The 24,686-nt window shown below is 36.5% G+C and overlaps 1 protein-coding gene across 1 annotated transcript in view; it reads left to right on the forward strand.

Moving 5' to 3' along the window:
* The window catches only part of ERBB4 (erb-b2 receptor tyrosine kinase 4), a 1,374,278-nt gene that overhangs the window by 1,316,251 nt on the left and 33,341 nt on the right, over positions 1-24,686 (forward strand). Inside the window, 3 exon segments of the mRNA XM_021008671.2 lie at positions 3,259-3,405; positions 5,527-5,624; positions 7,097-7,267. Of these exon segments, the coding sequence (XP_020864330.1) occupies positions 3,259-3,405; positions 5,527-5,624; positions 7,097-7,267 (416 nt within the window).

Below are 24,686 nucleotides of genomic sequence, written 5' to 3' on the forward strand. Positions count from 1 at the left end.
CTTAAATTTATTAAGGGCAGCTAGATGGTCTCTTCCTATTACCTTACTTACCATGGGTATCAAGCCCCTGTTAGTGTCTTTTTTTTTCTGTCCTGTTTAGTGTAAAGGTCATTTTCCTTTGCAGAATCAAGAGAAACAAATACAAGTTGTACAGTTGTGCCTTCCCCAAGTTATCACTCGTCATCCCATCCATCACAAGCAAACGTCCTATCTTTTCTCTGATCCTTCCTTTCCTACAAATATAGTTTTTAACAAAAGCAAAAACTTTTGTAGTCCTTAGCTTCTCTAACCAGGTGTAGCTCTCTCTGAGCTTTATCATTGCTTATGTTACTTTTAAAGGAACATAACATATGTTTACGTTCATCTCTTGTCCCCTGCTGTTCTCTGAGTGTATGTGTGTCATTGCTGCTGTTGTTGAGTTCACAGGGCATCCATATTGGTGTAATTGGATAATTGGCTAAATCCCATTTTTCCTTCCCATTGGAACTTTTTTTGTATTTTCAGATTTCATTTTTTGAATATTTGTTCATAATCCTCCTCAGCTAACTTCCTCTAAAAGCATTTTTCTCTATGGGATCCTATCTACCTTGCATTTGAACCTTTTGAAATCTGCTTTACCCAAATTAGACTGCATGATTCAAATATTGGCTCTGCCTTTTAGTAATTATATGGGAGTCATTTCATCTCTCTGAGACTCAATTTCCTCATCAGTAAATGGAAATAATAATATCTGCACTATCTAACTCTTACTGTGATGCTCAAATGAGATATTGTATTTGAAAACTCTGTAAGCTTAATAAACATGCTACATAAACATGACCTGTCATTTGCCTAGCCTATACTTTCCCTCTTACCAACAAATCTTTTCATTTCCTTCCAATCCTCCAATGTTTAACCCCTACTCATAGTTCATGATTTCCATCCTTGGCCTTCAGTGACATTTAGTGCATAATATGTTTATTCCAGTACTCTATAATATGTGCCATTCTTCCACTAATGTTCTTCCTCAGTGTTTCCTCATAGTGAGAAAAAGACTCTGAATTCTACAAGGATAGATAGATTGATTAATTGATTTATACATTGCTACATGGATAGATATAGATATTCGTATAGTATGTATATAAGTATACCTGTATATATGTATATGTGTGCATATATGCATACATATCCATACACATGTGTGTGTATGTATGTATGTATGTATGTATGTATAGATAGATAAATATCAAGAGTGCACAAATTTGGGCAAATTCCATTAAGTTACTCCCATAGACTTCATGTATGGTCCCAATGATAGATTGTATAAATGTTGTAAAAGGACCAACACAACTAAGTTTGGAAAAGCTCATCACCCAAAGCACTGATAGCTAGGCCATGAAATGCTTAGCCAAGCAACTGATAAAAAGCATTTATTAAATGTGGGTGGTGGTTTCACTGTCTTTGAGTAGAAGCAGCACTTTGGTAAAGTTATAAGTTTTCCAATTAATGAAGTATATATATATATATATACATTAGAAGTTGAGATGAAATCTAAACACATCCTCAGGATAAATAGCCAAACATCAAGTCAGGGCACAGAGGAGTAGGGTCCTGTTTTAGAATTCTCTCTCCTAATGAAAAGGTAACTGCATGGAGACTAAAAGATTTTCTTTTTGGAGGAGGGAGGCCATGTAATAGGATAAACCTTGTAACAAAGAGAGCAAACCTCATTTAGATTGTCATCTTCTTGTCATGCTGTTTTATATCACTAACACCTTGCATGATACCACTGGAAGCACTTAGGTGTTTGGTTAATGAATTAATAAATAAATCATTCATTAAGTGAATGAATGAATGAATGAATAAGGGAGACCCCACTTCTACTTAGATATTTTGGTACTAAACTCCCATCCTACATAGAGGAGCCAAAAATACTTGCCTACCTTTTATTCATTTGATATGACTACATGTAAAAAGTCAGGTGTTCATTTAACATTTTAAAAAGAGGTAGCTGTGGCTTTTCTTTTCAGTTCTTATCCTTTTGTGGTATTAATTGTTGAAGATTATCTGGTGAATTTACCCCATCATTAGATTGGCCACAAGATGATGATGTTTTCAATCAAAGGAACTACCAGAAATCATCTATGAATTTGTAGGTTTGGCAGGCCCCTGAATTCTTTGCTTTCAGAGACATGCCTCTTCCTACCTTTACATCCTTCTTGTATGTCACTACTTCCACATGATATACAATGGAAATATAGTGGTTTACTTGCTATTCCTCTCACATAGTATTCCATCTCTTATTTCCTGACTTTGCACTGACTAACCCCATGCTTCCACTGCCTTTCCCAGTCCCTCCAGCTGCTAGTGCCTTCTCTTTTGAGATTACCTTCCATCTTCACTTCTTGAGTCTATCTATTTTCATGTTTCTCTCCCTTTAGAATCTAAACTTTAAGAGGGCAGGGACTACGTTTAGCTTTCTTTGTATGCTAGTGCATAGTTATAGTGCCTAGCACACAGTAGTACTTACTAAATATTATTGACTAAATAACTCTTTTGTATATATCCATATCCGTAGCTCTGTCTGTCTGTCTGTCTATCTATCTATCTATCTATCTATCTATCTATCTATTACCTTCCTTAATAGAATTTAGCTTCTTTGAGGGCAGAACCTTTCATTTTTGTCTTTGTAGCTCTCTTTAGCATCTAACACACTGCCTAGAACAGAGGAGACACTTAATAAATGTTGATTGGTTGATAATGTAGATGACCTCATATTCCTTCTACCTTAAAATCTTTGATCCTGTAATCCATAATATTTTCAACTTTATCATTACAAGACTTTTTACCATCTTTATGATCTCTTATTAGTGGTGTCATGATGAGACCTTTGGTCAGACTTCTCTAACCCTTCTTCCACTCCAAATCCTGCAACTTTCATTTCCCCCAGTCCCTAGCCCACCTTCCAAAGCTACTGTCCATGCTCATTAGTCACTGATTTAGTGAACTTAGATAAACCAGTTTACAGAAATAGCTATTCATTACATCCTCACTCTCAAAACTGAGACTAATACAATTCACCTAATCTGCTTCACAGTGACCTTGTAAGAATCAATGAAATGGTACTTACATTAGCACTTTGAGTTCTTAAGAGAAAACATGATGGCAAATTCTGCTTTCACACTGGGTAAAATATTCTTAAATTGACCTGCTGTATTGTTGTTCAAATCAAAGTGATTTATGTTTGTTTAAGTAAGAAATCAATCTCTTTTATTTTAGGGGTCACCATTTGGGAACTAATGACCTTTGGTGGAAAGCCTTATGATGGAATCCCAACAAGAGAAATACCAGATTTATTAGAGAAAGGAGAACGCTTGCCTCAGCCTCCTATCTGCACCATTGATGTTTATATGGTCATGGTCAAATGTAAGGTTGCTTAATTTTCTTAACATGGGTTCAATCTTTTTTAGTCAAGAAATGCATTAAAAATTCTTGCAATGATCTTTTTAGAATAATCCTATATAAACAAAATATATAAATGTTATATTTGAAGAGTATGGATTTATCCATAAGGATCTGATTTAGCTCTTTTTTTCCTTATTATTAATTAGCAATGGTACCATATTTCCATGCTATAGAGGCAAATTAATATGATTTTAACTGTTCTCGTTATTCTTATCATCTCCATGACAATCAAGTTGAATGTAATAAGAAAATATAATTGAACCTGATTACATGGATAGTTTTTCATAAGAAAAAAAATCTGACTCTAAATAAATGCCTAACATATTTGAGAAAAGAAACCTTGAGCATGGTATTAAACAGAATGGAATTAAATGAAAATAAGCTTCACAACTTTAGTAATGAAGAGGATTTAGGTGACTGACCCTTGTGAGAACAAAAAGGTTATGAATGTTTACTTTTGTTCAAATTGATAATTTGTTTACAAGTGGACTTTCCATAGCTCTGCCCTGTTTCTCCCCTTCCTTGTCATCTCCCTGCTAAGTACACATTGTAAATGTGTTTTCAAAGCCTAGACTTCTAATTTAAATAGAATTAGGAAAGTCTCAGGTGTTTTTGACTTAATTTAAGTGAGATTAACATACAGCCATCTCTCCTGTATGATCTGGGTCTTTCCCCTTTTTGATTTATATGGAGCTCGCAAAGAAGCAAACTGGTGAAGGTGAATAAGCATCTTATTAATAAGAGACTTTGGGCCTGGCTATGCCTAGATTTAAATTCATGACATGTGTGATACAGTCTGACAGGGAGGAAGAACTAAAGAATTTGTTTTCCAGTGCAGGTCAACATGCCCTTTACTACAAAGCATATTTCTATTTACTCAGTATTCAACCAGGGAGAAACTGATCCCCTGTTTTGAAGTTAACTGCCTGTAGTTCAACTAGTAAATGGAAGTTCGGAAAATCTCAGTAATTCATCAGCTTAGAAATGATGATATTCAATTTTGGATGTGCATATACCTGAAGCCATAAAGGCAGGATTGAAGAAAAGGTGAGACACTGAGAAATGAAGAAATAAGCATTACTGAATCAAATGTTCCATTGTTCCATCAAAGACTAGGAAAGGCTTGTAAGGGGGAAGAAGAAAACAAGAAAGGATGGCAGAAATTGTAAACTGATTCCTTAATTAGGGTCATGGAGAAGATGAAAAATGATGCTGGAGTAGGTTAAATTTTTGCCTAATACATTCTCCTAGCTTTTCAGCTAAGGACTCCAAGTCACCAAAAAAAAAAAGTGTATTTGGGGGAGGAGTGGGAGGAAGAAAACCTTCATGCTTTTACCATGGTCATCTCATCAACCAAATAGAGCCTGAGGAGATAAAACTTACTTTATCTGGACTTCCAGCTAAATAATAATATATACCTTGAAAATGACTGATTTGATCTTTGGGCTCCAAAAGGCTAGCCCTAAGATAAGCTAATGGCCCTTGCAGAACATAAAGTACTGATCACTTTGCATTTGCTTTTCCTGCTGGGGGATAAAAAGAAAGAGACAATATAATATGTTTCTTGCACTTTTTACCCTTTCTACCTGCTTTAATGCTAACAAAATTCTGCCTCTCCCCCCTCACTTCTTGAACTCAGTTACCAACTTCTTTGTATCTCTACCCCATGAATGCAAAATTGCCCTTAAAATGAGGCAAAAAAAAAATCCAGAAATTGAGATGCCATGTCATTCCACTGATTCCTAGCTTTAGTCAGGGTTATATATTCTAGGAATATTCAGACAAATTTTTCAGTAATGGGACAAAAGATGAAAAATAATGGTCAGAGACAAGGTTACTTTTATCTTATGTTATTTCAGAGTATGTTATGGTTAGCACAGGTCAAATAATGAGTTCAGATGGATTATTTTACCCCAGCTGACACTTTTATTCTTGCAGGTAACTCGTAGGTTTGTTTACTGGAAACATGAAAAGTGTTTACCCTTTAGCTGTCAGAGTCCCTGGGATGCTGAAATTTCCTTTTATTAGGAAATCATTTATCCATTGACTGCGTTCTCATCTCTCTTCTCTGTGCACTTCTAGGTTGGATGATTGATGCTGACAGCAGACCTAAATTCAAAGAACTGGCTGCTGAATTTTCCAGAATGGCTCGTGACCCTCAACGATACCTAGTCATTCAGGTGAGCATATTTAAGAGAAGACCTTTTGGTTTGAATGCCAGAATGCTTTTCTTTATTCAGTTACCTCAACAACACTCAAATTAAATATGAAATATGAAGAAAAGCTCCATCATATAAACATTCCCCTCCTGCCAGGATTTCATCCAGTTTTAACTAGAGAAATGGATGTTTATAGAAAAGGGTTACTATACAGAGTGATTAGCATCACTTATAAGAATGATACCTTAATTTTTAACTACTTCTGGGATTGAACAACCAGATGATTATGATTTACCATATTCACAAATTGTCTTTACCTTCAGCCAAATCTTCCAAACATTATCCCTATCTCTAAGCCATATGCTGTCTTTTATTTTGCAAACTTCAGAAGCACAGAAAAGAGAGGCTTTTTTTTCTTTTCCTTGAAGGCAATAACTCAAAATATTCAATATATTAAAGTATGATTTTCAGAAACAAAAAGATTTTCTTAGACTTCTACGCCCCTTTTGTTTTCTTGTTTCTTTTTTATCAAGGAGATAACTTGAGTAAAATGAAATAGAACTATATGAGAAGGTGGAAAACAGCCTCAAATATGGCTTACTTATTAAATTCCAAAATGTTGATTAGGGAATTCTAAATCAGATGAATCATATTTGTCTTTTTAAGGGGATGGAGCTTCTTTTTCCTCTTTTCAAAACTATTGTGAACATTTTAATATGTAATATTGATGGTACTTTCAACTCAAATATTAGGTCAGTTAATTTAATAAGTAAGGCAACATGCCTCAGTAACAACAGGTAAGACTGTATTTGGTTATTAAGTTGCATGGGATTGACAAAATAAGGAAGGGAAGAAGAAGAGGATAGTCTTAGAAATGTTCAAATTTTTTCTAAAGTAGAATTAAGAAAAAAAAAAGTTTCAAAAACTGGGATGCCAAATCAGAAGTTGTTACTTTTAAGTAAACATTCCCTAATGCCAGTAGTGTCAGAAAATTATTTTGTGACTTATTATATATGCTGTAATGTTGAGAACATTTTGTAAATTGATAACCCAGAAGGTCTTTGAAGCATTTTCCTATCAATTCTTACAGTCATGTAGTCTATGACAATTCTTTCTGCAAGCCTCCCCTGGTCTTCCAACCAGAAGTGATTTTCTTTTTAAATGAATGTTCATAGCCCTTTTTTCAGAACTGTGTTAATCACATTCTATCTGTAGAAGAATTCTTTATTTTTTTTTCTAGCTTGTTTTAACTCCCCTATTTAAGGATAGTAATGGTGTTTAATTTTTAACACTCTTTGTCTCTATCCCCCAAGGACCTTTCAGTATATCTTGAACACAATAGATACTTGAGGCATCTTTATTAAGTGAATGAAGAAATTTTCTAATGAGCTATTATTTTACTGTATAGATGTGAGCAACAAGTCAGATGTTCAAAATGAAAGGAAATAATTAAAATGACATTTCTTTTTTTGCCACATGGTTGATGCATTTAGGGTGATGATCGTATGAAGCTTCCTAGTCCAAATGATAGCAAGTTCTTCCAGAATCTTCTGGATGAGGAGGACCTGGAAGATATGATGGATGCTGAGGAATACTTAGTGCCTCAAGCCTTCAATATCCCACCACCTATCTATACTTCCAGAGCAAGAATTGACTCTAATAGGGTAAGAAACAATGACCAAACAACAAAAATTTCTAAATGAACATAGTCATTCTTGGAAAGTGATGTAACATAATTGAATATAGCTGTGAATTTTCATTATGTAATCCAAGAAGTTATTAAAAAAGGTCAGCAAAAACTATAGATCAAAAGAAAAGAGGATAAAAGGTAAGAATGTGTTGTATAGCCAGATTCATAATTCTGGAGGATATATTCTTCTTTGGATTTGAAATTTTCTTCAGGATGTCAAAAGATCACATATAAAGTGTAAACTTATATGAAAGAAAAAGCCTTAACTCTGAGGAAATGAAAACTAACAAAAAGCAGACTATTTTTCCAAATGTTACTCAAACTATTAGAATGCTGTGTGGCTAAACATACATGAAAAAAAATCCTACAAGAAAAGGCTGTTTAAAAAAGAGAGATTATGATGTAGGCATGGTGGCACACACCTGTAATTCCTACTGTTGGAGACATTGAGGTTGTCTTATTTCTTGAGCTGAGGGTTTCTGAGCTCTGTTGATCAGATCAGATGTTGCCACTAGGTCCTTTAGTATGTGGTGAGCCTCTAGGAGTGGGTATAGCCTTAATCAAGTTTCATAAGAAGGGGCAAACCAGCCCCAAAGAGAAAAGAATAGGTCAGAGCTCCCACTTTAGTCACTAGTGGCACTGGGCTTGTGAAGAGGTATTGTACTTCTAGCCTAGCAAGATGGGGAGATGTGGTCTCAAAAAAGGAAGAAGAATGAAGAGAGAGAGACAGAGACATAGAGACAGAGACACAGAGACAGAGAGATGGACAGACACAGAGAGAGATGGACAAAGAATGGACCAAAATACAAAAAGGTTAAGGAGACACACAAGAGATTGTCAATTTGTTCTGAAATCCTGGGGATGCAAGAGACATGGATTAGATGGAAAGATTTCTAATCAAGGTGTAATTTAGGAACATTTGAGAATAAGCAGTTATGTGAACTTAAATAATCACAGTTTTTCAGAATTATTGAATGCCTCCCACAGTCTGCTTTCAAGTCAGGAGTAAAGCTTTTTTTTTTTTTAATTTTAATTGTTTCTCCCCATTGACTACTTAAATGTCCACTATAAGTAGCCAACATTATATTTAAATGTCCCATTATCAGGTGAATGTATAGATTGAACATAAACATAATGTTTCCTGTTTTCAGATGACTTTTCTCTTCCCTTATTCCCCAAAAGAAAAGGATATACTAGATAATATGAAATTGTGTCACAAAGGCCCTGCCACATTTTATTGGGTGTAACAATTCTGTCCCTGTGACAAACAACTTCCCTTGTTCAGAAAGCAGAGGACGCTTTTAACTCCCTTCTCATTCTCTCAGATAAAGTACTTTGTCTTCTTTCAGAATGGCAGAAAGTGCTTGTGTGGAATCTCTCAGAGAGAAGGCACCAGTTTCTTTGCCATTGATGATCAGAGAGCTGTCTTGCAAGTTTCAAATCATCCCACCTATATTTTTTCCCCATTGTCTCCTTTTTTTCTCCCTACCTCTGCCCTCCTACCTCCTTATCACTAAGCTATGAGATACCAGTTGTAATTGCTAGTAGTTAAAAGAATGAAATGAAAGATAGAGACCAAGTATGTTTTATTTTTTTCAGACTTCCAGACTGAATTTCTTTGATTTGTTAAGTCCTAAACAGATCAGGCAACACAGCATTTAGCAGGACCCTTGAAGGACCATTGCTAAGATTCAAATCACCTTTGCAAAGAAGTAGAAGAATCAGTCAATACTGAAAGCAGTAGATCCCCCTTTTTGTCACATTTAAGAGAAATCCAGGGGATTAATTGGAAACACCAAAGGGAGTAACAAAGGAAAGATATGAATTTGGTGGAGAGGAGGAGTCAGAGGGGTCATAACCATGTTTCTTCCTTGTGTATTTAGGAAACAGATGTTCCCTGGCAGCCGATGAGAATCATGCCCCTGACATTTGGACCATAAGTGGCAAATTAAATATTTTTATTGAAATAATGTCATTTTAAGAAAATAGTTTTCTAGCACCAGGACACTGAGTTCTCTTTTTTTTTTATTTTTTATTTATCATTGTTAAAAACATCTCTTAAATCCTCATTCTTCATTCTGTTCAACCCACCCTTCAATATATGGTACTTATAATGAAATTTTAGCTTAATTAAGTGGAAATGAGTCAAAGTGGGAATCACATAGGAAGACTTATTTGGGCTATATTCATCATTTCCTTATTCTGACTCCTGTTTCAACTGATGATACTTTTAGATCTTGCTTTACTACTTTCATAGATTTTGCTTAAGTATCTACCAGTTTATACCAACTCCTACTAATTCCCTTTAGCAAACATTCCTTATTCCAGTATCTCTCAGTGCTAGAATATTTTCCTTCTGCAAAGCTAAGTTACAGTCATTAAATAATCCTACTGTCTCTTTTACACATTTACTATAATCTAGCTTAGGTAGTGAGAGAGAATTACATCTGTGTCTTTTGATGGAGTGTTCTTATATTGTGAGCCCCAAATTTTATTGCCATTTTTCTTCTTGTTTCCCTTCACCTTCATCCTACCATGTATCATTGCATACTATTGTCAAATGAATGAGCCATTGTCATTGAGAGATGTGCTTCTATAATTATTACTCTCTAAGGAGGCTACTTCCATTGACTACAGATTATGCTGCAATGAGAACTATTACTATAAATTACATTATCTTATGTGTGCTGTTCTAGTATTCTCTGTAGTGCTAACAGTAATATAAATAAAAGATTCAAAGGAATGAGCCTAAAAAATCAGTGTTCACAGTTATCTAAAATACTGATGATTGTACTGATTTTTTCAAAAAAGCAAATGATGTTTACAGGTCAATTTTTACAAAACCTAATGCATGATTCTTAAAGTTATATCATTTGTTTAGAATGACTTTTGTAAAGCATCCTATTTAGCAAATGTATTACTTTGTATGTTGTTCTCAAAATAGGGCCCCTAAAATAATTGTTGGTACCCCTCTCTGTAGTTCATATGCTGGTTCATTTCAAGAAAACATATTTAAGTGACAATTCCACACTTAGATTTACAGTGCGTATGTGCATCTCTCTCTCTCTTTCTACATGTGTGTGATGTATGTGTATATGTGGAGAGAGAGAGAGAATGTATGTGTGTATGTGTGTGTGTGTGTGTGTGTGTGTGTGTGTGTGTGTGTGTGTGTGTGTATTCGTATTCCTTTTGCTAAATCAGTCTTGGCCTTTTCCCTTTTAGTTACCTGGATTTATGTTTGTTTTGTATAATGAACATTAATAGTAAATGCACTCATAATGAATGAGAATATCAACTAAATTGGTATGACTTAAGGCACTTTAGCTCCAATGATATTAAAATTTTAATTTAATGTTAAAACTTCAATATTGTTTTATAGAGCAAAACAATTCCAATTGTTTCAGAATCTTTGCATCATTTGTGAAGATGAGTAGTTTGAAAGAACATATGCTCCACTGCATTCAAACACTTATCAACTAGCTCTCAATTATCTGGGCTAATGGGGGTCAGAGGAATATAGATAATGGATAGCCATGTGTTAAGGGAAGACAGATTTAAAATATATTATGTGTGTATATATATATATATATATGTGTGTGTGTGTATATACATATATGTGCATGTACACATACATATTGTGTATGTTTATATGTATGTTTAGGTGTACATACATACATACATATTCTCAAACCTGCCCATGTCTGTATACTCAGATGGGCTAAGAAAGACCATAGCAGATTTATTTGAGTTTTCACCACCTCTCATATCCACATTGATTTCTCTTGATGATCCCACTAATGGAGAGGTGAATGAGTAGTGAAGTGACTAGTCAACAAGCATTTATTAGGTGCTTATTCTGTGCCAGACTCTGTACTAATAGCTGTGAATATTAAAAAAAAAAAAGGACAAAAACTGTCCCTCCCACCTTCAAGGAGCTCATATGCTAATGGTTGAGACAACGTGTAAACAACTATTTATACGGTCTTAGAGTGAAGGCACTAGCTGGGGATGAGAGGTTGGAAGGGGGCAGGGCCTCCTATAAAAAGTTAGATTTGAGTTGAGACTTGAAGGAAACAAGGGGCTCCAGGAAGTGAAGGTGGAGAGAATGCCAAGCATGGGGGACAGGCAGTAAGAGGGCATGGAGTCAGGAGACAGGATGTCTCATTTGAGGAAAAGCAAGCAGGCCAGTGGAGCTGGATTGGGGCTTTGTTGCTGTTACTCAGCCATTTCACTGTGTCTGATTCTTCTCGACCCCATTCGGGCTTTTCTCGGCAAAGCTTCTGGAGTGGTTTGCCATTTTCTTCTCCAATTCATTTTACAGGTGAGGGACTGAGGTAAATAGGGTTAAATGACTTGATTAGGGTCACCCGGTTAGTAAGTGTCTTTGGCTGGATTTGAACTCATGAAGATAAGTTTTCTTGATTCCAAGGCCAGAGCTCTATCTACTGTACCACTTAGCTGGATTATAGAGTAAATGAAAGGGAATGAAGAATAAGACCAGAAATGTGAGAAGGGGCCAGGTTGTGAAGGCCTTTAAAATCCAAATGAAGGACTTTACATTTGATACTAGAGGTAACAGGGATCTACAGAAATGTATTGAGTAGTGGAGATAACATGCTCAGATTTACCCTTTAGGACAATCACTGTGGCAGGTAAGTAGAGGATGAATTAAATGGGGTGAAGACCTGGAGAGGGAATGAGACCAAGGAGAAGTCTATTGCATTTGGTCATGAAGTCAGGGAAGCTAGATGGTGCAGTGGATAGAGTGCCAGATCCAGACTCTAGGTCATGAGTTTGCCCCTTCTGTTTGCCTCATCTGTGAAAGGAGTTGGAGAAGGATATGGCAAATAACTCCAGTATCTTTGCCAAGAAAACCTCAAGTGGGATCACAAAAAGTCAGACATGACTGAAATGATTGAACAGCAGCAGTCATGAAGTCATAAGAGTCTCCACCAGGGTGGTGGCTCTGTGAGTGTAGGGAAAGGAAAATATATGTGTGAGATGTTTTGCAGCTGAAAAAGATAGGGCCTGATAACAGCAGTGAATGTAGAAGAGAAGCTGAGGATAATGTCAAGATTATTGGCGTGGATGATTGGGAAGATGGTGGTACATTCAACAATACTACAAAAATTAGGAAGAGAGGCAAATTGAAAGGGAAAGATAATGATTTCTCTTTTGGACAAGTCAAGAATGATATGTCTATATGGCATCCAATTGAAGAAGTCTACTGGTAATATGAGACCAAAATTCAAGAAAGAGAGTAGACTGGATATGTTGAACTGAGAATCATTTTCAAAGACATGATAATTGAACCCATAGAAGCTAATGATATAGATAACCAAGTAAGATACTATAGAGGGAGAAAAGAGGAAGGCCTAAGGCATATCCTTGTTGGAGACTGACAGCTAGTGGGTATGAAGTGGAGCATGATACAGCAAAGGAAAATGAAGAGTAGCAGATGGGGGAGAACCAGGAAAGAGAGAAGAAAGAAGAGACTATCCAGGAGAAAAGGGTGATCCACAGCATAAAGGGTAGTAATGTGGTTTGGTTTTCTATCTCCAGTACTTATCAGTGCCTGCCATGTAGTAGGAGCTTAATAAATGCTTGTTGCCTGGATGGTAAGGTTCTTTCTAATTCTAAAGGTCTGATCAGATTAGATTATGAAGTTCCATGATTTTACATCATTACTTAAGTTAACTTGGTTAATTTTAAGTTACAAGGAAAAGAAAGATAAGTAGTAATCATATTATCCCAATATTCTTTGTCTGTGAGGTGAAATAGCAGTTAGCTCAGTGACTGGGACAGAGTAGGAGCTTGATAATGTTTATTGACTGACTGACTGACTGACTAACCAAAATCTGAGAGAAAGCATTGGTTTAAGAGCCATGGGGTCTGTGTTCCAGTCCCAGCTCTGACACTAACTGGCTGCAATCTTTGGTAAGTTCCATTTCCTCACGTGGCCTAGGTATCCCTCATCTATAAACCGGGGACTAGGTGATCTTTTAAGATCATTGCAGCTCTAAAATTCTGTGATGCTCTACTGGCTCCCAGGAGCAGCAATTCTCTTTGTATGCACACTTATTATGTATTTTTTTCTTCTAAAGGTAACCTCCTCTTTGGATGGTATTAAATAAATCTCTAGTCCCAGTACAAATTGCCTTTGCTCATCACTAACATTTCTTTGTATGGGAATTGAACATGGAAGAGAAGACATAGAAAACTTAAAAACACAAATTGAGGAAGCATCTCATGGCTAAATGTAATGGTAGGAGGATTTTGTGATGACATAACAAGGTTACTCTAGTTGCAATTTACTAAGAATCGATATCAATTCTTACATAGACTGCAGCTTGATGATAAATGACCATGGTGCTCAGGATATTGGTTTTACATTTCATCCAAAATGTGTCACATCTTGCTGCATGATATCCTTGGCATTCCAATTGGGATTTTTCACTAGCCATCCAGAAGAAAGTGTTCTCACTGAATTACATCACAATACCCCTATGCACTTAGATATCCTGCAGAATATACATCTTAAAACTAATTTTTCAAGCTTGACTTTGGCAATTTGTTGTAATCAGAGTTTAAATAGATACGACCTTAGGCTAAGAATAAATAACACTTTTATTGACACTTTAAAGTTTAGTGTTTGGAATAAGTTCCTTGTGCTGCAAATTTAAGGGGATTAAAAATATTCTCTTTAGAAAGAGTATAGTGTCCCATTGAATTTCTGAATTTTGGTCAATGATTCTATCTCCCAGTAACCTGGGCTTCACCCATAGACCATCTTAGTCATCTTTGACACTTACTGTTTTATTTTATTTTCATTGTAATTTCATTGATAGAATGAGCATTTTATATACAAAGTATATGTCTTTTTTTTTTCCAAATTCTTCTGGCTTCCACACCTCTTTTTCCATTCTCTTTGCCACCACTTTAATCAAGACCCAGTGTGTCAAACCTATATTACTGCAATAGTCCTATAACTGATCTCCCAGTCTTCAGTGGCTTCCCCAATCCATCTGACATGTTCTGCTCAACTGATCCTTTTTAAAACACCAATTTCATCATTTCACTGATTTTTTCACAAATCAGGCACTATTTTCTGAGTGCAGAGACATGGATAGGTTTGGACTTGACATTTTAATGATAAAGGGAACTCCAAGTGAAGAAACTTCTTCTCCCTGTGCTGCTTAGCATCTTCTCTACTCCCTGATTCTTAGAGTGTTGCTTAAAATACTGAGAGGATGATAAATGACTGGCCTACAGTCCATTGCTGCCATGTGTCAGAGGCAGGATCTGAACTCAAGCCTTCCTAGCTTCATGGCCAAATCTCTATCAACTGATCTATACTAGTCCCATATATTCCTCTGAGCACACTGCCCTTTTTTCCAACTCTGGATCTTTGCTTATGCTCTTTCCATCTCCACCTCTTCACCAAACTCTACCCAGTCTTTGAAATCTCACTTAAAGACCCAAAACCTATCATTCCAATTCAAGTTGTCACCCCCTTTCTCTGAATTCTTTTATTGTTTACTGTCAATCACTTAGTTTTAGAGTAGATGTGTGCTTTCATTGGTATAGGATGCAGAATTAGACATAGTCCCAGTAATCTGGGCCACCAAAAGGTTAAATGCCTACCTTAAGGGTTGAAAAGCCAGTAGGTGTCCCAGGCAAATCTTAAACCCATATCTTTCTGACCTTTCTGACTCCAAGGCTTGTCCTATGTTCATTCTGCCAAGCTGCCTCTCATTCTATATGAATCCTATATTAAGAATCAGATACACAAACACTATGATTTCTTTCTCTTGACTCTTTCCAAATTTTCTTAATTTATTGAACAAAAATGTTGATTTTCCCATGCACTGAAGGTAACACATAGATTATGGGATCATAGTTGTAGATCTCGAAGACTGTATTTAAGAAGTCCAGTACTATAGTGGCTAGTCCTTTGAGATCTTCAGTTCCTTTCTGCCTGTCCTTGTCATCTCCTCAAACTGTTTTGGATCAGCTTCTTCTATTCTTTTTGTTCTTTCAAGGATTTTGGTAAACTCACATAACATCCTTTTAACAATAAAAACAATAGCTAACATTTCTACAATGCTTTAAGTTTTGCAAAGTGTTTTACAAATACTATCTCATTTTATCTTTACAACAACTCTGGAAGGTAAGTTCTATTATTATCCCCATTTTACAAAAGAATAAACTGAGGCACAGAAATGCTAACTGATGCGCTCAGGGTCACACAGCTAGTATGTGTCTGAAGATTTTTTTTACTCAGGTCTCCCTGACTTGAGGTTCTGAAGTATATTTGTTGTGGCACCTAGCTGTTTCCCTTTACAAGAGCATCTACCCTCATGGAATATATAAGTAGGTTGTCATCAAAACTTCCTAGCATAAATGATCCAAACTCTTATAGAATTTAGATCATTTATGCTAGAAAGTTATGTTGTGGTTTCAGATGATGAGTTCCTTAGTGTATTCTCCGTTGTTCTTTCCCCCTTAGACATTAAATTGACAATAATCCCCAACGCTATCCTAGATTGCTTTTTTTTTCTCACCTCAATTATTATCAGTTCCTGGAACGCTGATCTTTAACAAAGAAATACTATCTTTCCTTAAAAGTTCATGGACTTTTCTTTCTTTATATGATCACAATGCCAAATTGCATTTGTTCAGTCGTCCAAAATTATTGGTAGTTACAGAATCATCAAATGTGTTCCTCAGGTCTTAATATTGATCTTCCTTGATTTTCCATGCCTTAGAATTTTTATCCACTAAATAGTTCCTTTTATGTCCTACAGAATACCAAATTAGCTTCTTGTGCAATACTTTGTCCATTATTGGTTTCTAGAAACTCCAGATATGTTTTATTGGCAGTAGTATCTGTCAGTATAATATTCTCTCTCTCTCTCTCTCTCTCTCTCTCTCTCTCTCTCTCTCTCTCTCTCTCTCTCTCTCTCTCTCTCTCTCTCTCCCCCCCCCCTTCTTCTCTTGTTCCATCACTCTTCTCCCTCTATTACCTTCAACTTAGTAAAAGTCTTCAACTCTTTTAGTTGGGAATTGTAGGATATTGAAAGCTGCTAAAGGTAATAATAAATTATCCCTTACATCAACTCAGAGTCCTCTAAATCTAATTTATAGAGGTTTCAAATTGGGTTAAATTATTTCTCTGTTTCTTTAATAACACATAATTTTAGGGTCCCTTAATTAACCTTTGTCTACTTACTTAAAAAGCTTGGAATTTGGAACTGACGTAACAGCTCTAATTTCATGATTACATAGTAGAGTTGTGACTGCCTAAATATGATTTTTCTAGCTATTTTTCTTTTGAGAACAATGAAATCATTTTTTCCTTCTTTCTAAATACTCTCCTTATTTCTCCTACCTACAACCTGTAAACACTACCCAGTCCTGTGAAAACAAACTCTAAATTTAAATCCAAACACATACACAAATAAATACATATTTGTATAGTAAAGGAGTTATGTCAAAGTGCATAGAAAGCTGGCTAAGAAGACTGAGGTTCAAATACTGCTTCTGACACATGTTGCTGGTGTGACCCTTGAACCTCTTTACTATTCTGATCAGCTCTCTCAGACTTTAAGTTATAGAGAAAGTGTTGGCCTGAACTGAGGGACAGAGTTTATCCTGGGAGTTCCCTATCTCAGTAAAATCCAGTTCCTTTTCATTTCCATATTCATACTCGAGTAAATAATGCAAACATCCTTGGGAAGTGGAGAAATTAGGATGACTTCCTGAGAGAAGCTATGGCCCCCAAAAAATAAGAACTTCAGCCAGCCAGGTGAGAAAAGCAATAGGTACAGGAGAACATAATAAGCATTGTCTCAGGAAAGCATATCTCTCCTCTGTAGCACAGGTACGCTCCACCTCCACCCCTTACATAATTGAAACTTAACATCACCAACTCTGAGTTCACTTCAATCAGATTTTGTCTACATAAAAATGGCTAGGAATGAGACTTGGCCAGAGTTATACTTCCCTAGGGAAAGCCCTGACTATGTATATGCATGATCCATATGAATATAACCACAGGCTATTTAAATGCCATTGCAGTATTCACCAGTGAAACATTCTTTTGAAGGACTCCCTAAATGGATGAATACTTGTTTACTCTGTAAAATTTTTTTTGCTTCTTCTTTGTTGTTGTTTTTTAAATTATTCATGAAGATCCTTGCTTTGATTTTAGGGCTAAAGGGATTTAGGGTCAATTGGCTTAAAACAGCTTCTTCCACTGGTGGAGGCTGACTACAGTAAGAAGCATGAAGCCCAGCCGCTCATCTCTTTTGCCTCTTCTGTTTATGCTGCTGAAAGAGTGAGTGTAATCAAGAGTTAATGGCTTAAGAGGACCAAATGGAATTGAAGTAGCCAAAAGAGAAGAGAAAGGAGGTAGAGAGGCAATGTGAAAAATAGGTGCATTTTTACATAGATTAGATTCTGAGCTGCATAATCAGAGACTCTGCCCAGAAGTCCTAACTAGCAAAATTGTTACGGCTGTTCTTGACTACCCTTCCACAAAGGGCTATGGAAGTACAGGAAAGGACAGGGGTAGCAAAAGGACTTAAATTCTCCCCTGATAAATAGATATTGACAATATGCCTAATGGCTTTTCAGACTAGCTTCTGAAATGGTAACTCTTAGGTAGCTCTGATTTCTTTGTTCTATAAAATACTGGTGCGTTTAAGATAGAAAATCTCCTTCCCTTGCCTCCTGAGACAAATTCTACCTCCCAAGCACCTTTTTGATAAACATTCCTATCCTGCCCAATCTTATATCTCAGATTTTTCAGCAAGTACCAGTCATATAATCTGTAATTTTCCCATAGTCTTGGCCACCCAGAGCAGTTCTTCCCATAATCATTTAGCCAGAGAACACTTTGGGCCTTGAAATCATAGAATGGGAGAACTGAAGGGACCTTAGAGGTCACCAAGTGTAACGTTTTCCTCTTGAAGTTGAGGAAGCTGAAAGGAAGTGACCTGTAAGTTCCTTGAAGGCAGGAATTGACTTTTGCCTTTCTTTGTATCCCTAGCACTTAACACAATGCCTCTGTACATAACAAATGCTTCTTGGTCAAGTGTGGTTGTTCAGGCCTATAAGCCCAGCTACTATAGAGAGCCTTGGGTTCAAAAGTTCTGAGTTTCAGTAGGGCTAAAGTCTATGGGGGTACCCACACTAAGTCCACCACTAATATGGTAAGCTATCTGGAGGAGAGGGCTACCAGGGTGTCCAAAGAGTGGCAAAATAGCCCAAGTTGGAAAAATGGAGCAAGGTAAAACTTCCTTACACAACATTATTGGGATTGGCTCAAGAGTGGCTGCTGCATTTTCAACCTCAGTGATATAGAGAGACCTGGACTTTAAAAAAAAAGAAAACTTCTTGAATTGACCTGTCTTGGCTGAGTTTTGAACCCAAGTCTCCCAACTCTTAAATTCTTTGTTTTTTCTGTTATACCATATGCTTTCTTATTATATGGGGTGCCTTTTTGTGTTGTCATAATGTTTAAATGCTGGTGCAGGGCCTCCAGAAGTACAAAACAAATCCAAGACGAAGGATGTCCATCAATGCATCAATAAGTATTTGTTAAGTACCTAATATGTATGAAGCTCCATACTGGGCACTGAAGACACAAAAATAACAAAATAAGTATTTTTATGATAAGTAATTTCATATAGTCATTTTTTAAAGAAATTGTATGATTATTAACACTCAAGGTTTTCTTATAACCACGCCTCATACCATGTGGAACACTAGCATTATGTGGGAAAATAGGGCTCTGAAGTAATTGCTAGCTACCTATTGCCTATTGAACTGGGAGCCCTGAATGTCACCACTAGACCTGGAGCCCAGGAAGAAGTATTTTCTGCCCCTTCTCTGCTATCTTGCTACATTTGGTAAAATTCTGGCTCTGCAAATAAATATAAAAATAAGGTAATTGCTTTGGGAGAGGAACTTGTTTGATCTATAACAATTCTTTCTTTGGCCACTTCCCATTGCCACTCAACTTGAACAATACATATTCTGGGACACTATTCAGATCCAGAAATCCTTGCTCAAAAAATCTTTAGCACACATTAATAATAGGACAACACAGAGACAATGCTCTCTGGAGAAATGCAGTCTTACTTGACTTACGGCAAGCCTAACATTAAAGATCATTTCCATGATCTCAGTAAATTTATTTTACACATGGGCAATTGTCACATAGTGTAGAATGACTTTGTGAACATTGTAGAGATTGGGTACTCCTCCTCCCCCTTACTACTTGTTAAATAGCACTAATGAAGGAAATCAGAGGTATTAAAAGCAACAATGAGAAGGGAGGTAAATCACAGATGAGATTTAGATTTAGAATGCTAATGATTGTTTTATCCAAATCATTTGGATGGTTATTTTTTAGTGTTATTGCCACAAGACTCCCAGCTCTGCTGTAAATCATTGGGGGGAAAAAAATCTCATCATGAAGTCTATTCTTTACTGTAAGAGACCTAGAGAGCACAATTATGGGTTTCTTTACCCTTTATGTAATAGAATTGGGAGATTATCATCAAGTTTCTATTCAGATTTTAGGAGGGTTTAAAAAAAATCCATCTTTGTCTGCCACAGCTCCCTGTTCAGACCAGCATGCTATGATGATTGCTCCTGTAAAGGCTTGAGAGAGATGTGCTCTATTTCATTCTCAATAAGGGTTGATGGCATTTTGAGAGGCTCAGAATATCCTTTGATTACTGTATGGAACAGAAAGGAGAAGATGGTTAGGGGTGGGGGGGGGTGGGCTGGCTCATCAACTTGCCTTTGTGCTTTTCCTGCAGTTGAACATATCCTAATCATCAGCATCTTGTGTTTTTAGTCCTGTTCCCCCTCCCACCTGCCCAAATGAAGTCCCCACTTTCAAGTTCAGAATTCTGACTTAACATTAGTGTACCCAGAAAAGCTAATTCTGATTCGAGTTTTCAGCCAAAAATTATCAATTAATAGTTGAAGGATCAGTATCTCAGTCTACTCAAGTAGGGCCTGGAACAATGTAACTAGTGATAAATCCCCATGACTGCTGGGAGATATCGTGTGCTGTGGTCATTCCTCTTTGCTGGTGTACCTTTTGCATGGTGATGAAAAAGCATGTGATAAGTCAGACACAGGGCGAGAAATTGGAAATTTAATTTGCAGGTCCATTGAGTTTACTTTTCCCAGGTAGCATGTGTAGAAATTTAGCAACAGATGAGTTCTATTTTCTTTTGTTTAATAAAAACTCATTTAAAAAAAAACTCAGAGTTCTGTATAGAGAAATTTGAAATTGGACCAACTTCTAATTCAGTTGTATTCTTATTCAGAACTTTTAAGCGGAAGTTTTCAAGAAACCCTGGAGTCTTGTCAGCATATATAGAAATGACAAAACCAAAAGGTATATTTATATTTGTGTAGTTTGAATATGTTCGTGATCATAATGGGTTTACAGGTAAAGCATAGTAGAAAGAGCACTGGACTTGAAGTCAAATGCCAGCTCTGTCATTTACTATGTGACTTTGTGCAGATCACTTGGACTGTCAGGGGCTCAGTCTCCTTGTCTATAAAACAAAGGGGCTGAGTTATATGACTTCCGATATTCCTTCCATGTGTAAATCTTCGATTCTACAAACTCCAGCTTTGTCCTGGCCAATTACTCATTAGTTTACATCCAGAAGACTCCGCAATAAAAATAAACTTCTATAAATGATCCTTGAGCTGAGAATGTAACAGTAGAACATTTTTATATTATATTTTAGCCTCAGAAACTGTGTTACATGCTGAATAATATTGGTTTTGTTCTTTAGTATTCGTTCTAGTTACTCTGAGTTTGGCTGTTTTGTCTATTACTAAAGGCTGGTTAATAACCAGTTTCTCTGGGAAAGTAACAACTTAAGTGTTGAATTCATCAATTTAAGGCTCCTAAACTGATACTGATCCATTTTTCCCCTCCAAGAGGGAAAGTACATTAACAGACTCTAACGTTTTCAAAATTTGTGGGCTAGGAAGCTTTTTGTACATGTCAAAAAGTTAGAGGGAGGAAAAAAAAAGGCATTTTCAAAGCAAATGATTGGTAACCTCTCCTGACTACATGAGTAACATTCAATATGCTCATATACAGCATCAAAGAACAGTGAACTCCTAACATTTCCTCCACTATATTAATATTACCTGTGATTGCTCTCAACTGAGCTTTCAATTTCCTACCAACTGCATTTCTTCATTCATCTCACTGCAATACTGCCAGGCTTTTGAAAGAGAATATAGGAGACCAGTTACAGAAAGAATCAAAGTGACCAGCTCCTTATGTATGGAATGGATAGGGTGACATAGGGTTGTTCATCAATTCTTGAAATACTAGGACAAAGGAGCACCTTTTCAAACTTGAGCAAAGTAAGTTTAGAATAAATTAAAGGAAGTATGGCTTTATCAAAAAGGGAATATTGATACTGAACTCAAAATTATTGGGACAAATTTGTGAAAGTCATACATCTAACAGAAGGTGGTGTGTGTGTATATATATGTATATATACACACATATATGTATGTATACACATATATTCAGTGTGTGTACATACATATACACACATATATTTAATGCAGGAATACATAATATGTATGTGTTCTGGTGAAGTCTGTGAACATTTCAGAATAATATTTGTTGGCTACATCCAGAATGAAGGAAATGCTAATTTTCACTTAAAGGTTAGAGAAAAAAGGTGTGTGTATATGTGTGTGTGTGTGTGTGTGTGTGTGTGTGTGTGTATTTTCCCCATCCAAGGTCATTAACCCCCTGAAATCTATTTCCAGTTTAAGAATTCATCATGGAACTCCCATAGTATATCTACTGGGGTTCTATACTGAAAACAGAACACTGAGGGGGGTGTATGAATCTGAGACAATATAGTAATAATTCTCATGCTTACCATGTACTAGGCATATGCTAGTCACCAAGAATACAAAAAGAAAAAGTAAAACCTTTCCCTTACGGAGCTTACATTCTGCTAGCTTACGTTCTACTACATGCAAACCACCAGGTACCTACCAGATACCTATACAGAATTGCTGAAAGGTATTTGGAAAGGCGAACCATAAGCAGCTGGGGAGGAGGGAGATGGTTAGTAAAAGTCTCCTGCAGAAAGTAGGATTTGAATTGATTCTAGAAAGAAGTTAGGAAAGTTAGGAGGCAGAGGTTAGGAGGCAGAGCATTCTAGGCATGGAGGTTAGCTAGTGCAAAGGCAAAGAGATGGAGTGTCCTGTTCAGGGATCTGTAAGAAGGCCAGTGTGTCTGTACTGTAGAGGGCTCTTTACCATAATAAAATATGAGAAGAGAGGAAAGAACTTTAGATTTGAAAAAGAGGACTTCAAATTTGATTCTCATGGTAATTGGGAGTCACTGGATTTCAGTGAGCAATGGATGGGGTTAGATGGTCAAACCTATGCTTTAGAAAACTTACCTTGACAGCTGAGTAGATTACAGATTAGAGTGGAGAGAGAATTGATGTAGGAAGCCCAGATAGAAGACTATTGACCTAGTCGAGGTAAAGTGATGTTTGAAAATATAGTAGAGTTGTGGCTGTATGGGTGGAAAGAAGGGGATGTATATGAAAGATGATATGAAGGTAGAAGCAACAGTATTTACTACCAACAGATTAAATATGGAGGGTGAAAGTAAGGAGGAGAGGATGACACCGAGGTGATGATAAGAATGGTAGTTTTCTTGTCAGTAATAAGCAAATTGGGAAGAGAGAAGTGTTTGTAGGAAAAATCATGAATTTTCTTTCAAACGTGTTTGGCATGCATGCCTAAAGGACATTCAGTTCAAGATGCCCAAGGAGCAGTTGGAGATGAATATCTGTAGCTCAGGAGTGATTCTAGGATAGGATATAGAGATATCTCTCCATAGAGATGATAATTGAATCTACAGATGTTGATGTGATCAACAAGTGAGAATATAGGGAAGAGAAAGGCTCAGACAAGAGTCTTTGGGGATATATGATACAGGTCCTAGTTTATGTGGAGAGACTGAGAGCTGTAGGACACATTATGTAAGAACCAAGAGAGATCAATAGCAGGGAAACAGAAAGGGGAGGGTATCAAGGTGATACAAATGACATAAGGAAATAGTATCATTGCTAATCAATTCCCTGATTTTAGAGAGGATTAATGGTGAACATTTGAGTACATGATTAAGCTAACATTATCCTGGTAAATATAGAATATTGTATTTTCATTGGTAATTAAATATTTGAATAAGCTTAATAGGTTTTAATTCCTTACTTTGCTATTTTGAGGGATCTGCCATTTCTTTTGAGTGAGTATCTCCTCTCTCAACACTGATTAAACTCCTTTTGAAACCTCATCATGTGTGACGCTTGTCCATATTTTACCATTAATTCTCCAAAGCAGCTCTACCCGATGTATCATAATAGTAACTATTTGGGGGCATAAATCAGACATTATCTTTATAATGGACAGTGGTGGGTGAGAGTTTTCAGAATATAGGGCATGAAAGAAAGGCAAATATAGTACCATCATTTTTACTCTGAGATATACTGATGTAGTAGAAGGGTATCCCTGGAGTGAGATGGACCTAGGCTCAAATTCCACCATCAACCCACATATTAACTTTTCAATACTAAGTAAACCTTTCAGTGATCTAAGCAACTCACTTAGACTAGAATTTAAAGGCAAATTGTAGCTGCATCAGGAAATTTCCCACCAGGATGGACCTGTCTTCTGTTTTCTCCCTACCTTCAATAGCATAAACTCTCATGCTTTTCTTCAGATACTTTCTTTCCAGGACCTATAAATAAAATGTTTATTGTGATTTTTTTAAATCCATAAAATGCTTCATGCCCCTATTCATTAAAACTGTGACACAGGTAACATATTAAAATACTTTTCACTTCACAGAATAAGACTGGATGGCTTCAATATCTTCTACATAACTCTATGGCCTCTTAATGTGTCAACCTTTACCTGGGAAAACTACCAGTTATAGGGAGAGAGAAATCCAGCCTGCACACATGCTTAGCATGAGGCCTTCAATTGACAATGTCCGGATACAGATTCCAATGACATGTCTCATTTGTTGACTCTGGCTTGATACTTTCAAGTGTTAGGTGGGAGTGTTTCAAGAAAACAAAACCAATATGTTCGCTTTTGGGCGTGTGGATCTTCAAGTATATTATTTCACCAAATTTCAGACTGGCAGCACCTTAGGGATACAAGAATACTATGGATATTTTTTCATCTAATCATCTCTTCTGCTTTTAGCTCATTCACCTAATTAGGCCCAGTTAGCCTAGAGTCTGATCATTAGACATTTAACATGTCGGCTATACAACATAGAAGAATACCAATGT

Source organism: Phascolarctos cinereus, unplaced genomic scaffold (genome assembly GCF_003287225.1).
Source record: "Phascolarctos cinereus isolate Bilbo 61053 unplaced genomic scaffold, phaCin_HiC Scaffold_7;HRSCAF=346, whole genome shotgun sequence".
NCBI classification, from domain to species: Eukaryota; Metazoa; Chordata; class Mammalia; order Diprotodontia; family Phascolarctidae; genus Phascolarctos; species Phascolarctos cinereus.